Here is a 19,686-nt window from a genome sequence, read left to right as displayed (position 1 = left end):
TCATGTAGCTTGTCACCATTGAGTGTGGAGAGTGTTTTATGTGTAAATATGTGTGTTAAAAATATCTTTTCCATCACCATTTTATTATTTTCAAGTGTTTTCTCAATTAGTGTAAATGCAAAGCAAAATCATCAGTTTGTCATAACAAGAAAACCAATAAAGACATAAACAAGCTGCGGCCATGGGGAGAGGCACAGCAGAAATAGCTCCTGCCGTTTTTAGTGCAAAGTGGTGACTAATGAGCTTTTTTATTCTTCTAAATGATGTTTCCATGTAATCAAGGCTTTCTATCATCTTTTGAATGCAATTACAGCTATTGTGTGAATGGACCTGAGGATTCATGTTTTTAGATTAGAAAACCTTTTATGTCCCACACTGTGTTCTCCACTCATAACAACGCCATTGGTGTCTGAAACATGGTCATTCATATCCACTTTCTCGCAGTTTTCCATATACAAGTATACGTACTTGGAGCAGCTGACTTTTTCTCAAAATATTAAAGCCACAGTGTGTAAAAAATAATAAAATCATAGTACATTTTTGTGTTTGTTTCTTTTTTCTTTTTTGCATAAAGTTCACAAACGACTGATAATGTCCTGCTGCTTGTCAATATGATAGCCAGAATGAGAAGGAAAAGAGCAGAAATAGACAGAATGAGAAGGAAAAGAGCAGCAATAGGTAGAAGAAATGGTTAAATTTCAAAGTGCAACCAGAATTAGCATGAGAAGATTGATATAGCCTGCAGCACAGACGTTCAACTACTAAATCACAGTATTTGGCAAAAGACGTGGCATTAAGCAGAGTTGTTCATCTCATCCTCTCTCTCTCCTTCACATTAAGATCACATCTATTTCCAAAAAGAACAAGAAAAAGAGAAAATCCACCTGAAGGCTCGTCAAAGAAACATATCAAACACGGCTGGCAAACACAATTGGAGGTAATATACGTAATGAAAGATTGAAATCAGTGCACAATAAAACCTGGAAAGAGCATTAGACGATTAAATTACATTTGGTTTGAGTCAGTTAATTTTGTTTATAACTGAAGCAAACAGAAAGAGCTAGACTTATTGCAATTGTTAGTGCAAAAGTTCACTATGTAACTTTTCTGGTGTTGCCGCTCAAAAATATCTAATAAAACAAGCATTTTTACAGTGAGTGGGCTTGCCTCTCCTTAGATTTGACATGTACCTTGGATAGATAGTATGGCATTAAACGTATCTACCTGTGGCAAATTTCAGGCAAGGCAATAACATCTAAAAGTGGACAAACAGGTGGCAGTCCTTCAACCCCAAAAAGTTACACAGGGTTACACTTGTGATGAATAGCTGTAGATCATGCTATAGTGAGTAGTGTATTTAATTATATATATTTTTTTCTCATTTGTATTAAAATGTCTATGCGACACTGTGATATTATACGTGTATCACCGATTAAGAAAATAAAATTGGAGAATGAAGCGTGCATAGAGCAGTGGGCGTACGCTTGTGGCAGTGAAAACAGGGTTTCGACAGTAATATGGCATCTTGAAATTAAAAGATTAAAGATAACTCAGACATGTACAAACCACTCCAAATACAACTCCGGATGAGTGGTCTCATGGTTTGGGAGCATCTCTGCTAAAAACAAGAACTCCCTGAATCAGTTGGTTAAATGGGCAAGTGAGGTGATTGTCCATCCTCAGAGCAGCCTGGACTCCCTGTACTCAAGACAGTTACAGAGGATGTCCCAGAGTATTATAAAAGACGTGTAACATCCATTAAACTCAGAGTTTCAGCTGCTTCCCTCTGGTCAGAGGCTTTTAGTCCCAAGATTTAGAACAAATTGTTTTAAAAGGAGCTTTGTTCCAGCTGCTGTCATGCTTATGAATAAATTGTAATCTATTTAAGTATAAATTTTTGTATGTTTATGTTGGAAAAATCTTGTGTTTTTATATATTTAATATTTATTGTGTTTTTAGCCAAGCCTGATGGATGAATTTAACTAATTGTTTATGGAAAAAAAACAAAAACATTCTGCACTGTAACACTTTATTTTGTAATTGTGTTTTTATAAGTTATTGTATATAATGTGGATAATGAAATGTGAAATGTGGGGGACCTGCCTCTCAAATCTGCAAAATAAATTTACCTATGGATACGAATAAAGTAACCTAACCTAATCTAACCTAACCTGAATGTTGTGAGGATATTATTTAACATGATTAAAACCTCTAAAATGGGGGTCTCCAACCTTTTCTCTCCAGTGAGCTACCTTTACATAACAAAAATGCCAGAGAGCTACCAATTTCAGCAGTCGCAAAGAAACTGAGTAAATTTAAGAGCCATAGCAAACCTTAAATGGGGAACAGTTACATGATTATAAACCATAAATCATTATCCATTTATTGGTGCACTAAGTTGGGCACCAAAATGATACATATTTATTGGTATTTAATCAAATTTGTATTATTATCCCCAATACATAGAATTCCAAAATCCCTTGGCGAGTTACTTGGAAGGGGGTGGAGAGCTACTGGTAGCTCCCGAGCTACAGGTTGGAGACCATACTCTAAAAAGTCAGATAGGTCTGCATTAAATGTATTATGCATGTATTTTTCTGCATGCATTTTCTTCTGAAGAGAATTTGGGCAGCTACAATAATTGGTCTACTATGAGCTTACTGCGCAGGTAAACACAAGCCCTGTTCTGTCAAATCTATAGCATATTTGACTCTTGAATGCAGCAGGGTATGTGCCTTCACTCACAGCAGACAGCAAATAGAGTTTTGAAAAGCAGTTTCCTGGCACAGCTCCTGTCTGCCTCCAGCACACAGCAGCAGCAGTAGCAGCAGCAGCAGCAGCAGCACTACATCCACTGTACTCTCCCTGCCTCCACCATAATAACTGTAATGAAACTGAAAGCTGTGTCAGATCTGATGTGTTTGTGAGTTAAACTATAGCATCTCGCCGTCTACCGGGTTTGATGGAGTTTATAATGATGTGCGCTGGAATCGCTGTGTGAAAACTTGCACAATAATACACCTGAGAGCAGCCACCCACCCCCAGCTTTTGTGTGACAGTCCCAGGAGCCCTTCAGAGCGCGTTCAACCCACCACAGTTTGTTTGGAATGTTTATTCAGCACAGTGTATTATTCAAACAAATGGGAGCTCCGCTTTTATGTGCAGCTAATATCAGTTCTGACGTACAGCAATCGCATAGAATCATCTCTGTGCATCTCTACTCACAAACTCACAGGCATCTAGTTTTATAACAATACAAATGGAGTTCCTCAAAATAAAAATGTGCCTGTTAATCTCTTTACAAGCAGACTTTACTTTAGTGGAATCAGAAATTAGGATTATGTGGAAGTTGTTGTTTTTTTTACAAATCATGTAAAGTTTACTATTATTGTCTATTAGGGAATCATCTCTTTTTCAATGGAAATTATTTACCCATGGACATGTTCAGATCTCAACATAGAATTGGTTGTTGTTGGAGTTGGTTTTAGCCTCCTTATTTTTAGGTAAATCAGGAAGATAAATAATATCATCTAAGATAAAGAAAAAGGCTGAGATACCACTATACAACATTTATTTCAATAAATTAATGGCACTTTTCTAAGGTGTCAAGTCCTTACCCTGTTTAAGCCAGACATGTCAAACTCGGGCCCAAGGGCCAAATTTGGCCCGCGATATAATTATATTTGGCCCGCGAGATCATATCAAATATGTATTAGAGGTGGCCCAGCCTACAGCTAGGCTATAGAGACATAATTTATTTAATATTGTGTTATTATTTTATATTATGATTGTTCTGGATTCAGTGTTTAAGCAAAACTATTATTAGACATTTATTTTAATAAGAAAAGGGTTAAGATTACATATCTTGAAAGAAGAGAAAACATGCAGATATTGTTGAAATTTTTCAATAAATATTTAGTTTGATCCACGACCCAGTTTTTAATTTTGGCCCTCTGTGAATTTGAGTTTGACATCCCTGGCATTTCACACCATTTAAAGCTGTTTTGTTTATATTGTAGATATTTTTTGGGATAAAAGTGTTTTGCCCAAAGGCACAAAGGCGATTTGTGGTGTGGGGCAGCAGATGTTGAATGGCCAACATTTGATTACAGGATGACGTGCTTTAATACAAGACCTTCAACCTTCAACAAGGTTTGTTTCTACCTTCCCTCCCATATGAAAAGTGTACTACTGCAAAGTACACTCTATCTCTCCAAACCACAGCAGATTTCAGACTTGAGTTTAAAGTCAGTATTTTAGTCCACTTCGCTACAAGTACAGAAAATAATGCATTTCTGTCTCTCTCTCCCTCTCCTCCTCTTCCTCCTCCTCCTCCTCCTCTTCTTCTTCTCGGTACAGCTCAGGGCCCACAGGCGTTTCATGGACACAGGTCAAGCACATCCCACTCAGTGTCGCTGGCTCGCAGGTTGAACTGGCAGAGCGGCAGGTGGCAAGCACACGCACATCCTCATATAGCAGAAAAACATGGAAATGATGCTCCATATCTCTCTCTCTTTCTCTCTCTGTCTCTCTCTGTCTCTCTGTGTGTCTTTGTTTCTCTGTGTCTCTCTCTGTCTCTCGTCTCCATGTCTCACTAACAGTTGAATGTGTGTGACTCTGGTGGTGGTTGTGAGAAATGGCAGTTTGCAGCTGTGAAGGATTATTTAGCGTATAGCTGCCTGTCAGCTGCTCACAGACATGATACATTATTAAAATCACCACGGAGAGAATAAACAAGATTTATTTTTGAAGGTATCAAAGCTTTAAACACCCACAGTCCCATGTGACTCAAAACAACTGCATTTGGATGCCCATATCTTTGCTTAATAATATATAGTCAGGTTTGGAGACATACTATTACTACTACTACTACATACTACTACATACTACTACATACTACTACTCCTATCACTACTACTACCACTACCACTACTACAACTACTACTCCATACTGCCACCACTACCACCACCACTACTGCTACTACTACTACTACTACTACACTACTGCTGCTACTACTACTACTACTACTACTACTACTACTACTACTACTACTACTACTACTACTACTACTACACTACTGCTACTACTACTACTACTACTACTACTACTACTACTACTACTACTACTACTACACTGCTGCTACTACTACTACTACAACTACTACCATTACTTACTGTTACTGCTACTGTTACTACTACTACATTGCCTGCACATTTGAATCATAGGAACCGTCCACACAAACACGTCATTGCAAAGTTCATGATGTTTTTTTTATTATTGAGTTGTGGACAAGTTTGTTCTAAAATAAGCCCTGATATGATTTTTTTGACTGGACACTGAGTCACACAGACTCAGAGCCCAAGAGGCTGTCAGAGCAGCTGTGGGTGTGAATTTCCAAATGGCACATGTCACACCTCCTCCTGCACCTTTCATATGTTTACTATACAATATTTATGGACTAATAAAACATGGATGAATGGTATAGGATGAAAAAAAAAAATTTAAATTCACCAGAGATTGGAGGAGTACTCAAACCACCTTCAGTAAAATAATGTTCAAAACTACTGCCACAGTCAAGAAGTCACCAAACAAGTTAGCATTGTAGTGAAATAAACCAGTAGCCTACAGCGACCTTCCTTTCCTATTACTAAAAAGAAAAGTTTTTCTATCACAAAACTATTCAAGTTATGGCATAATTTCATAATTGACAAGGTTTTCTCTTCAGGTAAAAGCAATTTGGGCCGAGTCCCAGAGGTTTTGGTGCACTCTAGTTCAAATACTCAAGGCTATGTCTAAGAAAAAAAATGAAATCAATGAAATCAGTGGCTGCTGCTGAATCTTACGTTGTTGCTACTTCAAACTGGCAACACGTTCTGAACATTATTTATAATTATTACTTCATTTGTTGGGATAATACCTGTGGTAAACAGAAAAAAACATGATTTTCTGGGGGCAAATTACAAGACATAGTGCTGAATTCTAAGATATGTATAGCAAGCAGTGTTTCCTGAAGCAGAGAAAATAAAAGACAAATCACATACAGGCCGTTTTTGTAAGAAGTTTGGTCATATCCAGGTATAGCTTCTTCAGTTTGGACAGGTTTCTGGTATGTCACTGCTTTATATCTATTTCTAATCTATAATCTATCTATGTCTATATTTTTAAGGACATTTTAACCGCATATGCAAAGTTTGGATGTTATTGTATGTGTCGCTGTATTAGGCTCACCTTGATGGCAGACGTAGCGATCTGAAGGTGGTGCAGTCGCCTTAAGGTGCTCTCGCGGTCTGTGAAGTAGGAGGCGGCAAGCTGGTGGAGCAGTTCCAGAGAGACCACAGAGCTGTTACTGTTGCCTTCAGACTTCTTATTCAGCTTCTGTTTGTCCAGGAAAATGGTGAGCGACTCCTCCCCTGTGAGTAAAACAATGCTGTTAGTCTTTGGCAGAGTTATAATGCTGTGATAGCTTTGCACAGTATTATCATGGGAGAAATTCTAATATTAAAGAGCCCACTATTTTCTGATCTATGTTATAATTTAACCTTACTTGATATTGTGAAAACACTCCACCTGGTGATGTCATGTGGTAATACAGGAAGGGACCCACTGTGTTTTTAAACTTCATAGAGCTTCACTAGAATCATTTGGATAATCTCAGGTCTGGAATGGCAAATCTGTAGCGCACAAAAGGTAAAAAGTAGCTGTTCACTTGAAAACTACTGCTTCATGACATCACAAGGTGGAACAGAGCATTTTGAGCTTTGGAGATGTAGACAAACTAATAATAAAGAGTTACTCAAACATGTGAATGAAACAAAATACAATTCCAGGTATGTTTTTGATGAGATACTAACATTGTAACATGGCTTAAAGCCCACAAGAGTCAATGTATCTGTCATAAAAAAAAGTGTAATGTCATTGTAAAATCATTTTTGACGCTTTTTGGTAAACTTTGTCTTTATGGAAATGTCGCTGCTCTGCCTAAAAATGTCAACTGTATGGCATTAAACCTTTCTATCTCCATAGTAACAAGGCAATAGATAAGGTCAGATCTGTGGAGAGGCAACCCTGCTCACTGTAAGAGTGCCTACAGTAAAAACACCTGTAATTAAATAAATGCAGGATAGATAAGTTTAATGTCACGCTGTGAAACATTTCAGGCAAAGCAAAACATGCCTATGGAGACATGTGTTACATGGGCATTTACAAAGAAACATACAGGTAATAATTAGCACATAAATCAGGAGCATTAAATTACAATAGTCATTTCTCAAGGCACAATGTAATATCATGATGACAGGAAATGAATAAAAACATATATTTAGCAGCTTTACTCATGGGAACAACTTGCCAAATGTTTTTAGTTTGCATCTTATCTCTTTAATATAAAGATGTGAAGATAAACCCATCAGAGCAACACAGGAAGCGCCTGAAGCCGGATGATGCTGTCTTACACTAATTATCTCCATGGCGATGTGTGGGCATGTTTTGACACAACTACACATCTGTGAATGAGGGAGAGACTAGTGACACCTAACCTCGCCGCCTCTGGATCCAAAGAGATCTGACGAGACAATTAATATACAAAAATAGATTTCAGCAAAACAGGACAATAAATAAAAGCTGGAGGTGTGGTGTATTAACATGCACGCTGCTGTGTGTTCAGAGAAGGGTGTTAATTACACACAGGCTTAGCATCAGGCTATGTCTATACTGAGGCTCACACATCTGCAGCTGATGCTCCACTGGCTCCTGTGATGAGAGGCTCTGCAGGCAGCACAGGCTCCTAAGACACTATACTTTTCTCTTTATCCTATACAAGTGTCATCAGACAACTGTGACTTTTTTGTTTGTTTGTTTGTTTATTTGTTTCCTACATCATAACCTATACAGTACATTTATTGTGTGTCCTTCTGACAATTTGACTACTTGTTTATTCTCCATAGAGACAAGTAGGGGCAGCAGGCCAAGTTACAGGCCTGGGGCCTCATTCATAAAAGAGTGTGTCAAATTATAATTGAAAGAGTACGTACAGACAGAATCCAAATTTCACATACATAAAAATATTGGTATTTATAAAGCTCTGTGTGCACACTTCCTCACACACTTTCCTCTTCATAGATTATACCTGCAGCAAATCTAAATCTGTGCACATGATGGCACCTCACAGCACACCCCTGTGACACCTCCATTTTGACATAAAAGAACAATGTAAAGTGAGTTCTGAATAAGAGTGACTTAAACATGAGCTGGTAATGTGCAGGTTTGATTGACACACAGGGGCAAAGAGGGAGGGGTTCAGGGGGAGACGCTGCAGCAGAGGACACAGGCTCTTGGAACTTTAAGGACAAAGTAAACTCAGCTTCTCTGATCAGCATTTTAACACACTGACATTTCCTGTCATAAACATTTAAAACAAATGCTTTATTGAAATGCCTGGTGTTTTGGAGTAGTGGTAAAGAGGGTGAAACACACACAGAAGAGGCTGTTTCATTCTCGCTTCACTTTGTGCTCCCTCATGCACACAGAGGTCTGGGTGTGTCAAGGACATGTCAGTGCCACGGTCCACAACTGCATGTGTGGAGGGGCATGTGGAATACATGGGGTTTAGTTTTGGTAATGGCTCTGAACCAAATACCATATTCAACCATCACAATTTTTTATTCAAATTTTATGTAGAATATTTATATAAATGAAGAGGTCAATATTAATTTTCTGAACAAAATGAATACAGATCATTCCCACAAAGGAACAGATACATATACATACATATACAGATACTCTGTTGCAAACCACATTCTTTAACAGAGGTTTGCCTGGGGACCTTTCAATAGACCCAAGGATATCACTGACAATTTGAAGTAACAGACTTTTGGGATTAAAAATAGAAAGCAATTCCTATACCTCTATAAATAAGACAAGAAGAAGAAGAAGACCAAAGGTTTGGGCTGTGCCAATGGTTTCATCCACTAAACTTTCCTGAAAACCACATTCAACAGAAATCAATGAAAGCTCTATTTTTATGCTGGTGAGCCTCTGTAATGGGTTGCTGGGGTTGTATTCATAACAAGAGGTCAGTTTGTGATAGGGGAGCAGGTCTCCACCGGTGGAGCCTGGTGCAATCAATAGAGCAAGTGAATCAGTTTGGTAAGCTGCTTCTCTTCTGTGAGGCACAGCCCAAGTAAAAAGCCAATAAAGAAAGACATATGTTAAGAAATGGGTCAATTTAATCTGGTGGCTTGTTTGGAGAGCTCTCACAGCTGTATGCTGCCTTCAGTGGAGAGGGCGAGGGTGGAAAAAATCATTCAGAAAACAGCGCCCGCTCAGTGACAGGTGAGGCAGGTGCGATGTGAAGGAATTGCATAAATAGTTGTTTTTATTACACTAAATTCCACCGCCCTCAGTGGATTTTACTGATTTACTTTATTTTTATGGATATATAACCTTTATTCAGTGTGTGAGATGACGAATAATGCAATACTCCTGTCCATTTTTCAAGGTGTACTATGTAATTTTTCTGAATGAGGGCATGCTATGTTACGTCCTTGTCTCCATGGAGATTGTTATTTCTTTGCCTATAATGTTACACAATTTGACATTAGACTGTTCTGCTGTTTTTTAATGCTAAAAATACCTTGCAAAGCAATGTAATCTTACTGTCAGCAAGGTCGCCTCTCCACCAATCTCACCTGCACTTTTTCCTAGTTTTGCCATCTGCTTGTCTTCATGGAGCTCGATAAGTTTAATGCTGTACTGTCCAACATCCCAGGCAAAAGCAATAACATCTCCATAGAGACAGGCAGCTGTGGTACCGTTCATCAGAAACATTACACAGTGTACCTTTAATAATAATGTATTTTTGGCACATCTGAGTCATTTGTCCTTACCTCCCAGAGTGGCTGAGATGAGAAAGTGGGTGCCGTATTTCTTGATGAGGTTGTCGTTGATTTGCTGTAGTGTGGGCCGTCGCCCCAGCAACCGCAGGTTTCGAAGGAACTCAGGAGCTAAAGGCAGCGGAGAGCGCTGGAAGTCCCTCTTCTCTGTGGCCAAACTGTTCACCTTCCAATGGCTGAACTCCCTGGAAACAGAGAGAGAGAGAGAGAGAGAGAGAGAAATAAATGAAAACATTTGGAAAGATCATTTTCTCATATTTTAGTCAATACTCGGCCTCATACAAAATGACTACAGAATGGTCTCTGAGTCACAGAACTGACACAAAAACTCACTCCCACGTTATCTGACTGATAATTTACATAAACAATTAAACAAAGCTACAAAGGATAGACAGATAAAATAATGGAAGTCATTTAGAACAGTGGGAGGCACCATCTGTGGTTTTGCTATGTGTTTGTACACACTGCTAACAAATCACCCCACACTTTGACAATAGTCTGGTTAAACAGATGCTTTAACTTAGAAAAGTTTGACTCATAAATCTGCCTTACTAATTGTGTACAACAAAAAAGCAGGAAAAAAGGATTCTTCTTCTTATTAAAAGCACCATGGTGTATCCATGGATTTTTTTCACCAACATAAAGTTTTTTTTGTTTTTTTTTTTACTTTATGTATTTGAATGGGACAACATGTGTGGACAGCAAGTGGTGTAAATACTCTTTGGCTAGTTTCCATCGCAACTGAACCTGGAACGCCACTGCGATTTTCATAGAGGACACAAACGTTTTTTTCCCCTTCATTCTCAGAGTATGAACAGCCCTCAAGTGAAAGCTCAGAACCTCCAGAATTGACTCACTGAGCTGCTGAGGCTGCACTAGATTCATGATTGTCTGCGTGTGCTGGGGTTTAGGTAGTGACCATTCAGATCAGATCCGAGAGGTACCAAGAGTAATTAAAAATAAATCAGCATTATAGTACACTTAAAGCTATATTTGATTTGAACATGTGTATTGTGTACCTGCAGACACAGATCATATTTATTTACAATCAAAATCTTTCCAAGAGAATGACTCAGACAGTCCAGGTCAAAGGTAGCACATAAGTTTTGCAAGTTTAGTGCAAATTAAAGTTTACCTACATCAAAGTTTTCCTAAAGTACACTCCTGCACTTTTAAAAGCAACTTCCCTTTCAACACTGGGGTCATTCACTGGACGACAGCCAGTATTCTCAATGGGGGTCGGTTCATATTCATTTTAATGATGTTGTGATTAATAATTGATGTCAGAAGGTGCTTGTGGGATGTGTAATTAAGGCACACAGAACTGGGTTTGACCACATAGGGCTTCCATAGACACGCTAATGATTTTGGACTGCTCTGACGCCAACTATGGTGTAATTAGAAAGTTCATATTACAGATTTCTAACATAGGATACAAGGCATACAATAGCATTTGATTAATAAAATGTAAAGCTTTTAAGGAATCCTCCAAAGCTCCATCATGCTCCATACATTCATTAAGCTCTGAACAATACTACATTAGATATGCAGCCAGTCCAGCCATAAAGAAGTCAAAGATAAAGGGAACCACAAAAACACAGAAGATACACACAGTAAGAGTTTCTAAGTTCCGTTTGAATGTCTGTGGAGTATGAGCAAAAGTAAAATATTGAATCACCAAGTTTTCAAATTATCTCATTAAAGTTAAAGGTCCTAGATCATGCATTATTCAGATGGTACACTGTTTTATTCTCTACTGGTGCACTCAGGAGTTTAAAAAGAAGAAAAAAGCTATAACAGTATCAGTATAGCAATGCCTCATAGTGATATAAGCACTGAAATGATCAACTCCAGTCTACCTTCAAAATGACAATTATGTGAAATATATCAAAACAGTGGGCCAAAATGCAAATAATGTATAGGTTATGTTTTACTATTGTAACGTGGGCCGTGAGAGAACCGTGTTTTTCCTTCCAATTATTTAAAGTTAGATCGATTTAGTAATTAATAATAGATAATAATGTAAGTGTATTAATTTAAGGTAGATGTATTTCTATGTGCACGTTCATTTTCACAGAGAATGAAAAGCTCACATTATATATTTAGTCTTTTTTATTGTTTATTTCATATACATTCTTTTGTGGGTGTTTGGAAATGTCAGTTCTCTCTTACTATCTTGCTTTTTCTGTGTCTCCTCTTTTTGTCCCCTTTACTGGTCAGTAGTTCTACTGAGACTCCACTGTCTTATAATTACGCAGTTGATCACAATGTGCTGTCTAGATATAAAAAGAACACAAGTGACCCTCACCAATTTATGTGTTCACAACTCCAAGTGGCCATGAGGGCACAATTAGTGTTTAGGTGCAGTTTGCTGGAGCTCAGATTTACAATGTTTAGCAGAGATCACAACAAAAGCCTCTTCATCAGAGGGACTATCCTTGAGTGTACAGTCTGCTAGGAGCTTCATTAGGAGTTCATGCAGCCGGCCACACTCACACCCACACTCACACATGTGTAGAAGACATCATTAGGTGGCCATATTGTTCTAGTGGACAATGAGCCAGTGCGCAAGAGCTAAATGAAGATTCATTAGCAGAAAACACTAGAGGAGTGGGGTAACAGCAACTTTATGTGTTCCATATAAGCAGCATAAACTTTTTTTTTTATATTATAAGGTGGGTAAGTCCATCTGTATTCAAGAAACTTAACAGAGATAGATTAGCCAATAAACTGAGCCAATATTTGCTCTTTTTAGTGCATTGGCATTGGCTTAAATCTCTAGCAGAGACTGATATTTTGTTTGGGCCAACTGTCTAAAAACTGAGAATAAATATTTGAGCACTTTTGTGTGAAGAGGACATTGCACAAAATGGTACCACAATGTCCTATTTTATTTCTTCTCTTGCAATGTCATTATTTCTAACATGTTTTATTCAATCATTTGCACGTGTTGTAATATCAAATTAGCGAAGTTCACTGGTATAGAACTAAAACAAATGAGGAAAAAACTAAAACGCTGACTGGAGCTACAATGTGATTTTTCATGTAAGTGAATCACGATTAGTCTAACTTCTCACGGACCATTCAACTCAACATAAAAAAAAAAAAAAATGAGCTCAGGGATTGATTCAAAAATATTCTGTAGTATACTTTCTTTCTTTGTGTTAGGAAAAAAGAACAACAAAACTTACCCAGAATCTGCTTATAACAAATAAACAAATCTCCAGGGGCCTATGTGCTGTGCTGTCCCATATATTTTGGGTAAACTGTCTCCAAAGAACAAAACACGGAAACGTACATGAACGCAAACAAGTCTAGACACTTGTCAGGTTTCATCAAATATCTACTGAAATATTAAATCAAAGCGAAACAGAAATACAACGATCCATCTTTTCATCTCGTCTCTCTCTTATATTCTGATCAAATATGTTTCCCTCTGACTCAGCACTCACTTCCACCTTACTTTTGACTTCACTTTTCACCTTAGAAACTTCTAGTAGTTTTAAAAAAAAGGTGAACTGTAACATTTCTGGTGGAAGGTCAACCAAGGTCAGTTTGAAATGTTCCACAGTATATCACTAGACTCGTCTAGCTCTATACAGGCAAGTAGGAGACGCCACCAGGCCAAGTTATAGGTCAGATTTTTAGTCAAGTTATTTTTGAGTGAATACTGTAATTTCCAGACTATAACCCACTACTTTTTTCTTACACTTTGAACCCTGCAGCTTACACAACAATGCAGCAAATATACGGACGGATTCTTTGTTTGGCACATTGTCCATATTATATATATATATATATATATATATATATATATATATATATATATATATATATATATATATATATATATATATATATATATATATATATATATATATATATGGTCTATGCTTTGGCAACACAGCGCGGATACATGCAGCCTGAGTGCAGACAGTACTGCTGTCTGTGCAGTTAACACATGTTTAACAACAGTTTATTGCTGTGTGATGAAATAGGTTACCATGCAAAATTAACATTAATGAGTGGGATACTTCTTAATAACCCATATGCATTAAATCAGGTGAGTGCGCAAATGATGAGAAGAAATGGCACAGACTTCAGTAGCTGGACATCCACTCATACCTGATAAATACAACTAGCCCCGCCCCTGGAGAGCCTGAAATCTGCTGAAATTTTATGAGATACTGACATTATACCAGACAGGACAATGACTCTTGCACACACATGCACAATGATTATGTTTTGAACAGTTGCGCTTCATACACACACCCTCCTCATGGAAAATACATGGAGAAATGCAAATGATGCAGCTTTTAAGTTAAAGGCAAAGGCTGTCAAAGAAGGAAACAGATTTTGGCGACGGCAGCGTGATGCACTGACTCGATGTAAAAAGACGACAAAAGCTTTCAGAGGCGATGAAAGCAGACAGCCTCAACTTGAAAACGTTCTTGAAGGCGTGGACACCGCGGCCTATATATGTTAAAAAAATATTTATCTTTTAAAATTTTGTTGATGAGGCTTATACTCAGGTGCGCTCAATAGTCCGGAAATTACTGTAAATGTAAGACATAGAAGTTATACTATGTAACTTATTTTCTGGTTACTGGATACTATAAATGTTCCAGAGTATGGCTTTAAACGTATCTATCTTGTTGAAAACACATGCATTACTCCTTACTGTGAGTGGGATTACCTCTCCACAGATCTGCCCTGTAACTTAACCTTGTCCTAACTGTCTCCATGGAGTCTTCACATTTTCTGGCAGTTTTTACGTCTTCAACTGAAAAATGACACAGTGCTCCTTCAGTGCTGTACAGTAAAACATTACGAACAAAGCAACTATATCTCCATGGAGACAAGCAGGCACCAAGTGACATAATCCTTCTTTAACTAAACCCAAACACCTTTAAAGTTGAGCTGCCATGTCTTTTAGTGAGAATAAATGAGCGGGGTGTCTTGGTCTGAAACGGTGCATATTGTAATTAGAGCCAGAGTCACATGACAAATCTCCCCTAAGTAAAGGCCATTCTCCACTGAGTGCCTGTAACCAAACAATTAGTCTGCTCTATCACACGCATCGGCACACATTAGTTTTAGCCCAGCCTTTAGACGGGACCGTACATTAGTTTTAGCCCAGTGTTTAGACGGAGCCGCTCGGAGGGATCAAAGCCAAGAGTACTAAAGTGATCGCCCCCAAAAGACAGAGGGGAGATGACAAGAGAGAAGAGGTGAGAAGAAGACAAGACAAGCAAGAGGTGAAGAAGAGGAGGAAATAACAAACAGACTGGAGAGGGTGCGAGACAGAGATAAAGGGGTAGAGAGAGTGAGAAGAAGAAGTAGAAGTAGCCTATTAATTTGGTTATTGCATAAATTGTCTTATTTAATAAAACAAAAAAGAAGTAGAAGTACAAAGAAAAAAGAACAAGAAAGAAAAAAGAACAAGAACAAGAAGCACAAGAAGGTGAGGAAGGAAAAAGCAGGGAGAGGGAAGAGAAAGAAATGGGAGACAAGGAGAAGAGAGAGTAAGAATGAGGGGGTGGAGGAAAAGGTACCATATTTTTCAGACTATAAGTCCTGGTTTGGGTGGTCCTTCGACTTAAACTCTGGCGCGATTTATGTATTAATATTTTCACTCTGACAGCTGCGAGAGTGTGCTCTAGGCTTGTGTGTCAGGGTCTGCTGCTCCTATTACTCCTGTACCACTGGCACTTGACTCTACTGCGCATGTCTCCTACAGAAAGAGCCTCTGTCCTGTCTGTATCATGTTAGTCGATTGCTTCATTACTTCTGTACCACTGAAATTTTTAAATTTAAACAAACTTATTAAGACAACTGAGAAGACTGAAGATTACAAGATTCACTACTTGCAGATTACAAGCTGCAAGTAGCAAAAATGGTAATCGAGCAGCAGAAAGAAAGTTTGGAGTGAGTAAGAAACTTGTGACACCGGGAGGGTGCACCAAATTTCCTGGAAGTCACTGGACGGATCGACAAAGCCTGGAATTCAGTGACAACCAAAACCATCCTGTCGGGATTCAGAAAGTAAGTAATTCTAACTGGAACTGATGCTGAGTCTGACAACAGCTACAGAAGGGGAAGCGGCACTCCGTTTACCTCCAGAGGTCGCGGAGTTGCTCACAAGTGACAACGAGGATGAAGAATTCAATGGATTTAGTGAGTGAGACGGAGAGTTTGGTAAACTTGTTCTGTTCTGTTGTTTATGCTATAGTTATCTGAATAACTGTTCACATGTGACGTTAAAAGGCTGTTGTTCTCTGTTCTATTCTTATTAGTACAACTTGCCTTTCAAGATGAAATGTCAGATCTCTGATTTTATAAAATAAAATTTTTAAAAAGTCCAGTGTGACGTATATGTTTTTTCTTCTTCCTTATGCATTTTTTGGCTGGTACGATTTATAGTCCAAAAAAATATGATGTATATCATAAACTGGAATAATACATTAACTGGCTGTGTTCACCAAAGAGTTAACATAAAAAAAAGTTTGCCTGGCAAGCCCCTACTCTAGTTATTTACTTATTCATAGGTCAAATATAAATGAGCTGAAGATCACACGTCATTGTGGCCCTGTACCTGCTTTGTACCTGCTGTACTAAATATTCTAGAAGTACATCCCCTGTCTTTTGTACAGGCCTGATAGTCTGTCCCATGCTGATTAGCCGCTCTGATGCAGACTGATGTGTTTGGGGAGTGCCTCTTTACAGTGACCGAACACCAGGCTGACCACAACAAGGCACACAGGAGGTCTGCAGAGCAATGCATGCTGGTCTGTGGCCCCTGCCCTGCACTTGAAGGGTTAAGACTGGAGCGTGACTATTTGGCTAATGATGATCGATGGTGTTAATTAAAAGGTTTAGCACAGCGCTGATTGCACCTGCAGCTCTGGCACATACTTCAGTCTTGGACCTACAAAGTGCCGATGTAGAAATTTACACTCAATGTTGTTGTTGGCAGCATCGAAGGCAATAACACCTGGATAGAGTTAGCTGCCAGGTCTAAGGCTAAAGTCTTCTCTTCATCACTTGTTCTTTCTTTTATTCAGTACATTGTGTCATCTGTCGTGTGTGTTGTCTAAATGAATAGTGTTAATAACTATTGAATTCAGCGCACCGATGAGCAGCTGTTTGTTTAGCTGTGGGAGTACGCAGTATCATCCTTTACTCGTGTCAATCCCTTTTAAAGTTTGTTCACATCTGAAAAGTGTAGCTACTATATCCTGCTGCCAGAGGTGGGTAGTATTCACATACATTTACTCAGTTACATTTACTTTTTTATGAATACTACTTTTCAGAGTACTTTTCTATAGGAGCATGCTTTTACTCCTACTTGAACAATATTTTGATTCATTTTTATTCATAGTTACAATATTTTTTACTGAAGTAACAGTACTCCTACTTGAGTAAAAGTGTTGTTTACTCTTCCCACTGTGAGTAAGTGACAAAAGCTGTATGTTGACACTATTAAATGATTTGAACATTTGTGTTTCTTGCTCCGTTCCATCAGATATTATGTCGATTTTCAAATTTTTGTGTCTATCCATTAAAAATACCAAAGCTTTTGTATTACATAATGTTTTGTCCTTCAAATTACATTAACTTCAAATGATGAATCAAATTTTATGTCCTGACAGTTACACTTTAAGTTGCTCATACTTGAGTAAAGTAAACTTTGTTATTGCTCTACTATTTTGTATTTCTAGTTAAATAATATTATTTTGAGATTACTCTTACCTGAGTACAGATTTTGGCTCCTGGAATGGAATACAAAACTGCACAAAAATATATAAAATAGATCTATGTTTTAAAGAGATGGTAAATAATGTCTATTTATACATTAGATTATTTATTATTATTTATATATTTTATTATTATTATTATTAATATTATTTATTTTAATGCTCTACTGTGTCCAAGTCATTTGCTTTGTGGATCAATACAGTGTCTGCGTCTGGTTTGTTTGTAACATCCCTCCAAAGTAATTTCCTGCTTCCATTCTAATCAATGACAGAGTAATATACAGTACACAGATGCAAGAAGATTCCAGTGTCACAATTGTCCCATTAAAATAGAAGGAAATGACTGGAACAATAGATGCTTATTCAAAACAAGTAGATCATAATGTAAATTTGTCTGTCGACTAGGTAGTTATAAGTGTTCATTTGGTCGCGTTTTGCATTGATAAAAAATCAGAATAAATATAACAAAGTTTAAGTTTATGAAAAAACAGAAGTCTAAATATTGAGAGAGTATGAATGATGATGTTAACAGATCCTTGGCGGTTTTGTGCTGCTTGAGTTCACTTGAGTTCACGGCCCTGTGGATAGCGCTGGCTCTTTGACTGACTGAGACTCTGTGATGAGGTTTGTTGGAAGTGAAACTTTATAATGAGCACCTCCACCTGAATCAGGGAGAGACTCGCCCATTAATAAGAGCTGACCCAAATCCTCTCCGAGCTATTTCAGGAGGAGCAGAGGATCGGTGCTTTAGAGCTCGCTGCAATCGCCATGGAAATAAGCCTGATCCACGGAGAGGCTCACTGTGCTTACCGGATATTGCATCAATCGCATCTGAACTCCTGTTATGTAACATGGACGCTGCATATTTTGACACTACATCAAAATATATTTTTGATCATTTTAAACAGGTACTGTGTAACTTTTCTGTTGGAGGGTACATTGCTTGTCTCCATGGAGATCTTATGGTTTACTGTTTATTCTTTGATCTTTGCGTTGCACCGCTGTAACTATCCCAGTGCTGTAGAAATAAATGTTTATTTTATTCTACTGCTTTGCCTAGAGTGTCTCATTAAGCCATTAAACTATTAAACTTATATATCTCCACAGACACAACTAATAATACATAATAATAATAACAATACATCTTTATTTAAAAATCACTTTTGAAAACTAGGTTTACAAAGTGCTGTACAAGCCGCAAAGAACAGTACAAAAAGCATAAAAATAGCAGACAAAAACAATTACGCAAACAATTAAATAAATTGTATAAATAAATTAATAAAAATATAGAATAAAAATAAATAGTAGGGATGTAACAATAACCAAAATATCGTGATATCGTATCGTCAAAAGTCTTACAATAATATCGTGGGCTGTCACAATATATTGAATTACAAAATCCTTTGATTAAATGCATACTTTTATAGTAGCAACAGCTTATAAACATCGGGAACTACATATCCCATGATTCATTTCAGTGCAGACAACATGAAGAAATATGTTTTTTACTTGAATTCTTGGGATTATAATGGTAATAATTCACACTTAAATCTTGTCAAGGTATTTTAAAAGCAAAAAAGTGTCCTATCAACAATTATATCAGCCTCTCCAAAATATCGCAATAAATATTGTACCGCGAGATTTGGATATCGCTACATCCCTAATAAATAGGGAATAAAATAAAGCTAAAACCAGTCAAAGGAAGGCCAGTTGATAAAAAATGTTTTTTAAGAAGTGATTTAAAAGATGATACTGATGGTGCGAGCCTTATCTCCTCAGGCAGGTCATTCCAAAGTCAAGGCGCCCGGACTGAAAAGGCTCATTCACCTTTCGTCTAGAGCCTGGACTTTGGACACCTCCAGGCCCAGTTACAGGTCAGATCTGTGTAAAAGCAACCTGCTCACAGTAAGAATGTTTTTCAAGGTTATTTAAATAAAAACACCTCTAATAGAATAAATGAAAGACAGAGACAAGCAGGTAGCAGACCCTCTATCAGAAAAGTTAAAGTCTGAATCTCTATGAAAACGCTATTATATAA

General features: G+C 37.7%; 1 protein-coding gene across 1 annotated transcript in view; it reads right to left on the bottom strand.

The window, feature by feature from the left end:
• brinp2 (bone morphogenetic protein/retinoic acid inducible neural-specific 2) overlaps positions 1-19,686 on the bottom strand; it is a 115,277-nt gene that overhangs the window by 70,755 nt on the left and 24,836 nt on the right. The window contains exons 2-3 of the mRNA XM_020936108.2: positions 9,886-10,076; positions 6,230-6,411 (exon numbers count right to left, since the gene is read on the bottom strand). Of these exons, the coding sequence (XP_020791767.1) occupies positions 6,230-6,411; positions 9,886-10,076 (373 nt within the window). The remainder of the gene's footprint in view (positions 1-6,229; positions 6,412-9,885; positions 10,077-19,686) is intronic.

Source organism: Boleophthalmus pectinirostris, unplaced genomic scaffold (genome assembly GCF_026225935.1).
Source record: "Boleophthalmus pectinirostris isolate CB_2022bp ecotype Guang Dong unplaced genomic scaffold, ASM2622593v1 HiC_scaffold_16, whole genome shotgun sequence".
NCBI lineage: Eukaryota > Metazoa > Chordata > Actinopteri > Gobiiformes > Gobiidae > Boleophthalmus > Boleophthalmus pectinirostris.
This window is presented reverse-complemented; position numbering and strand designations above follow the sequence as displayed.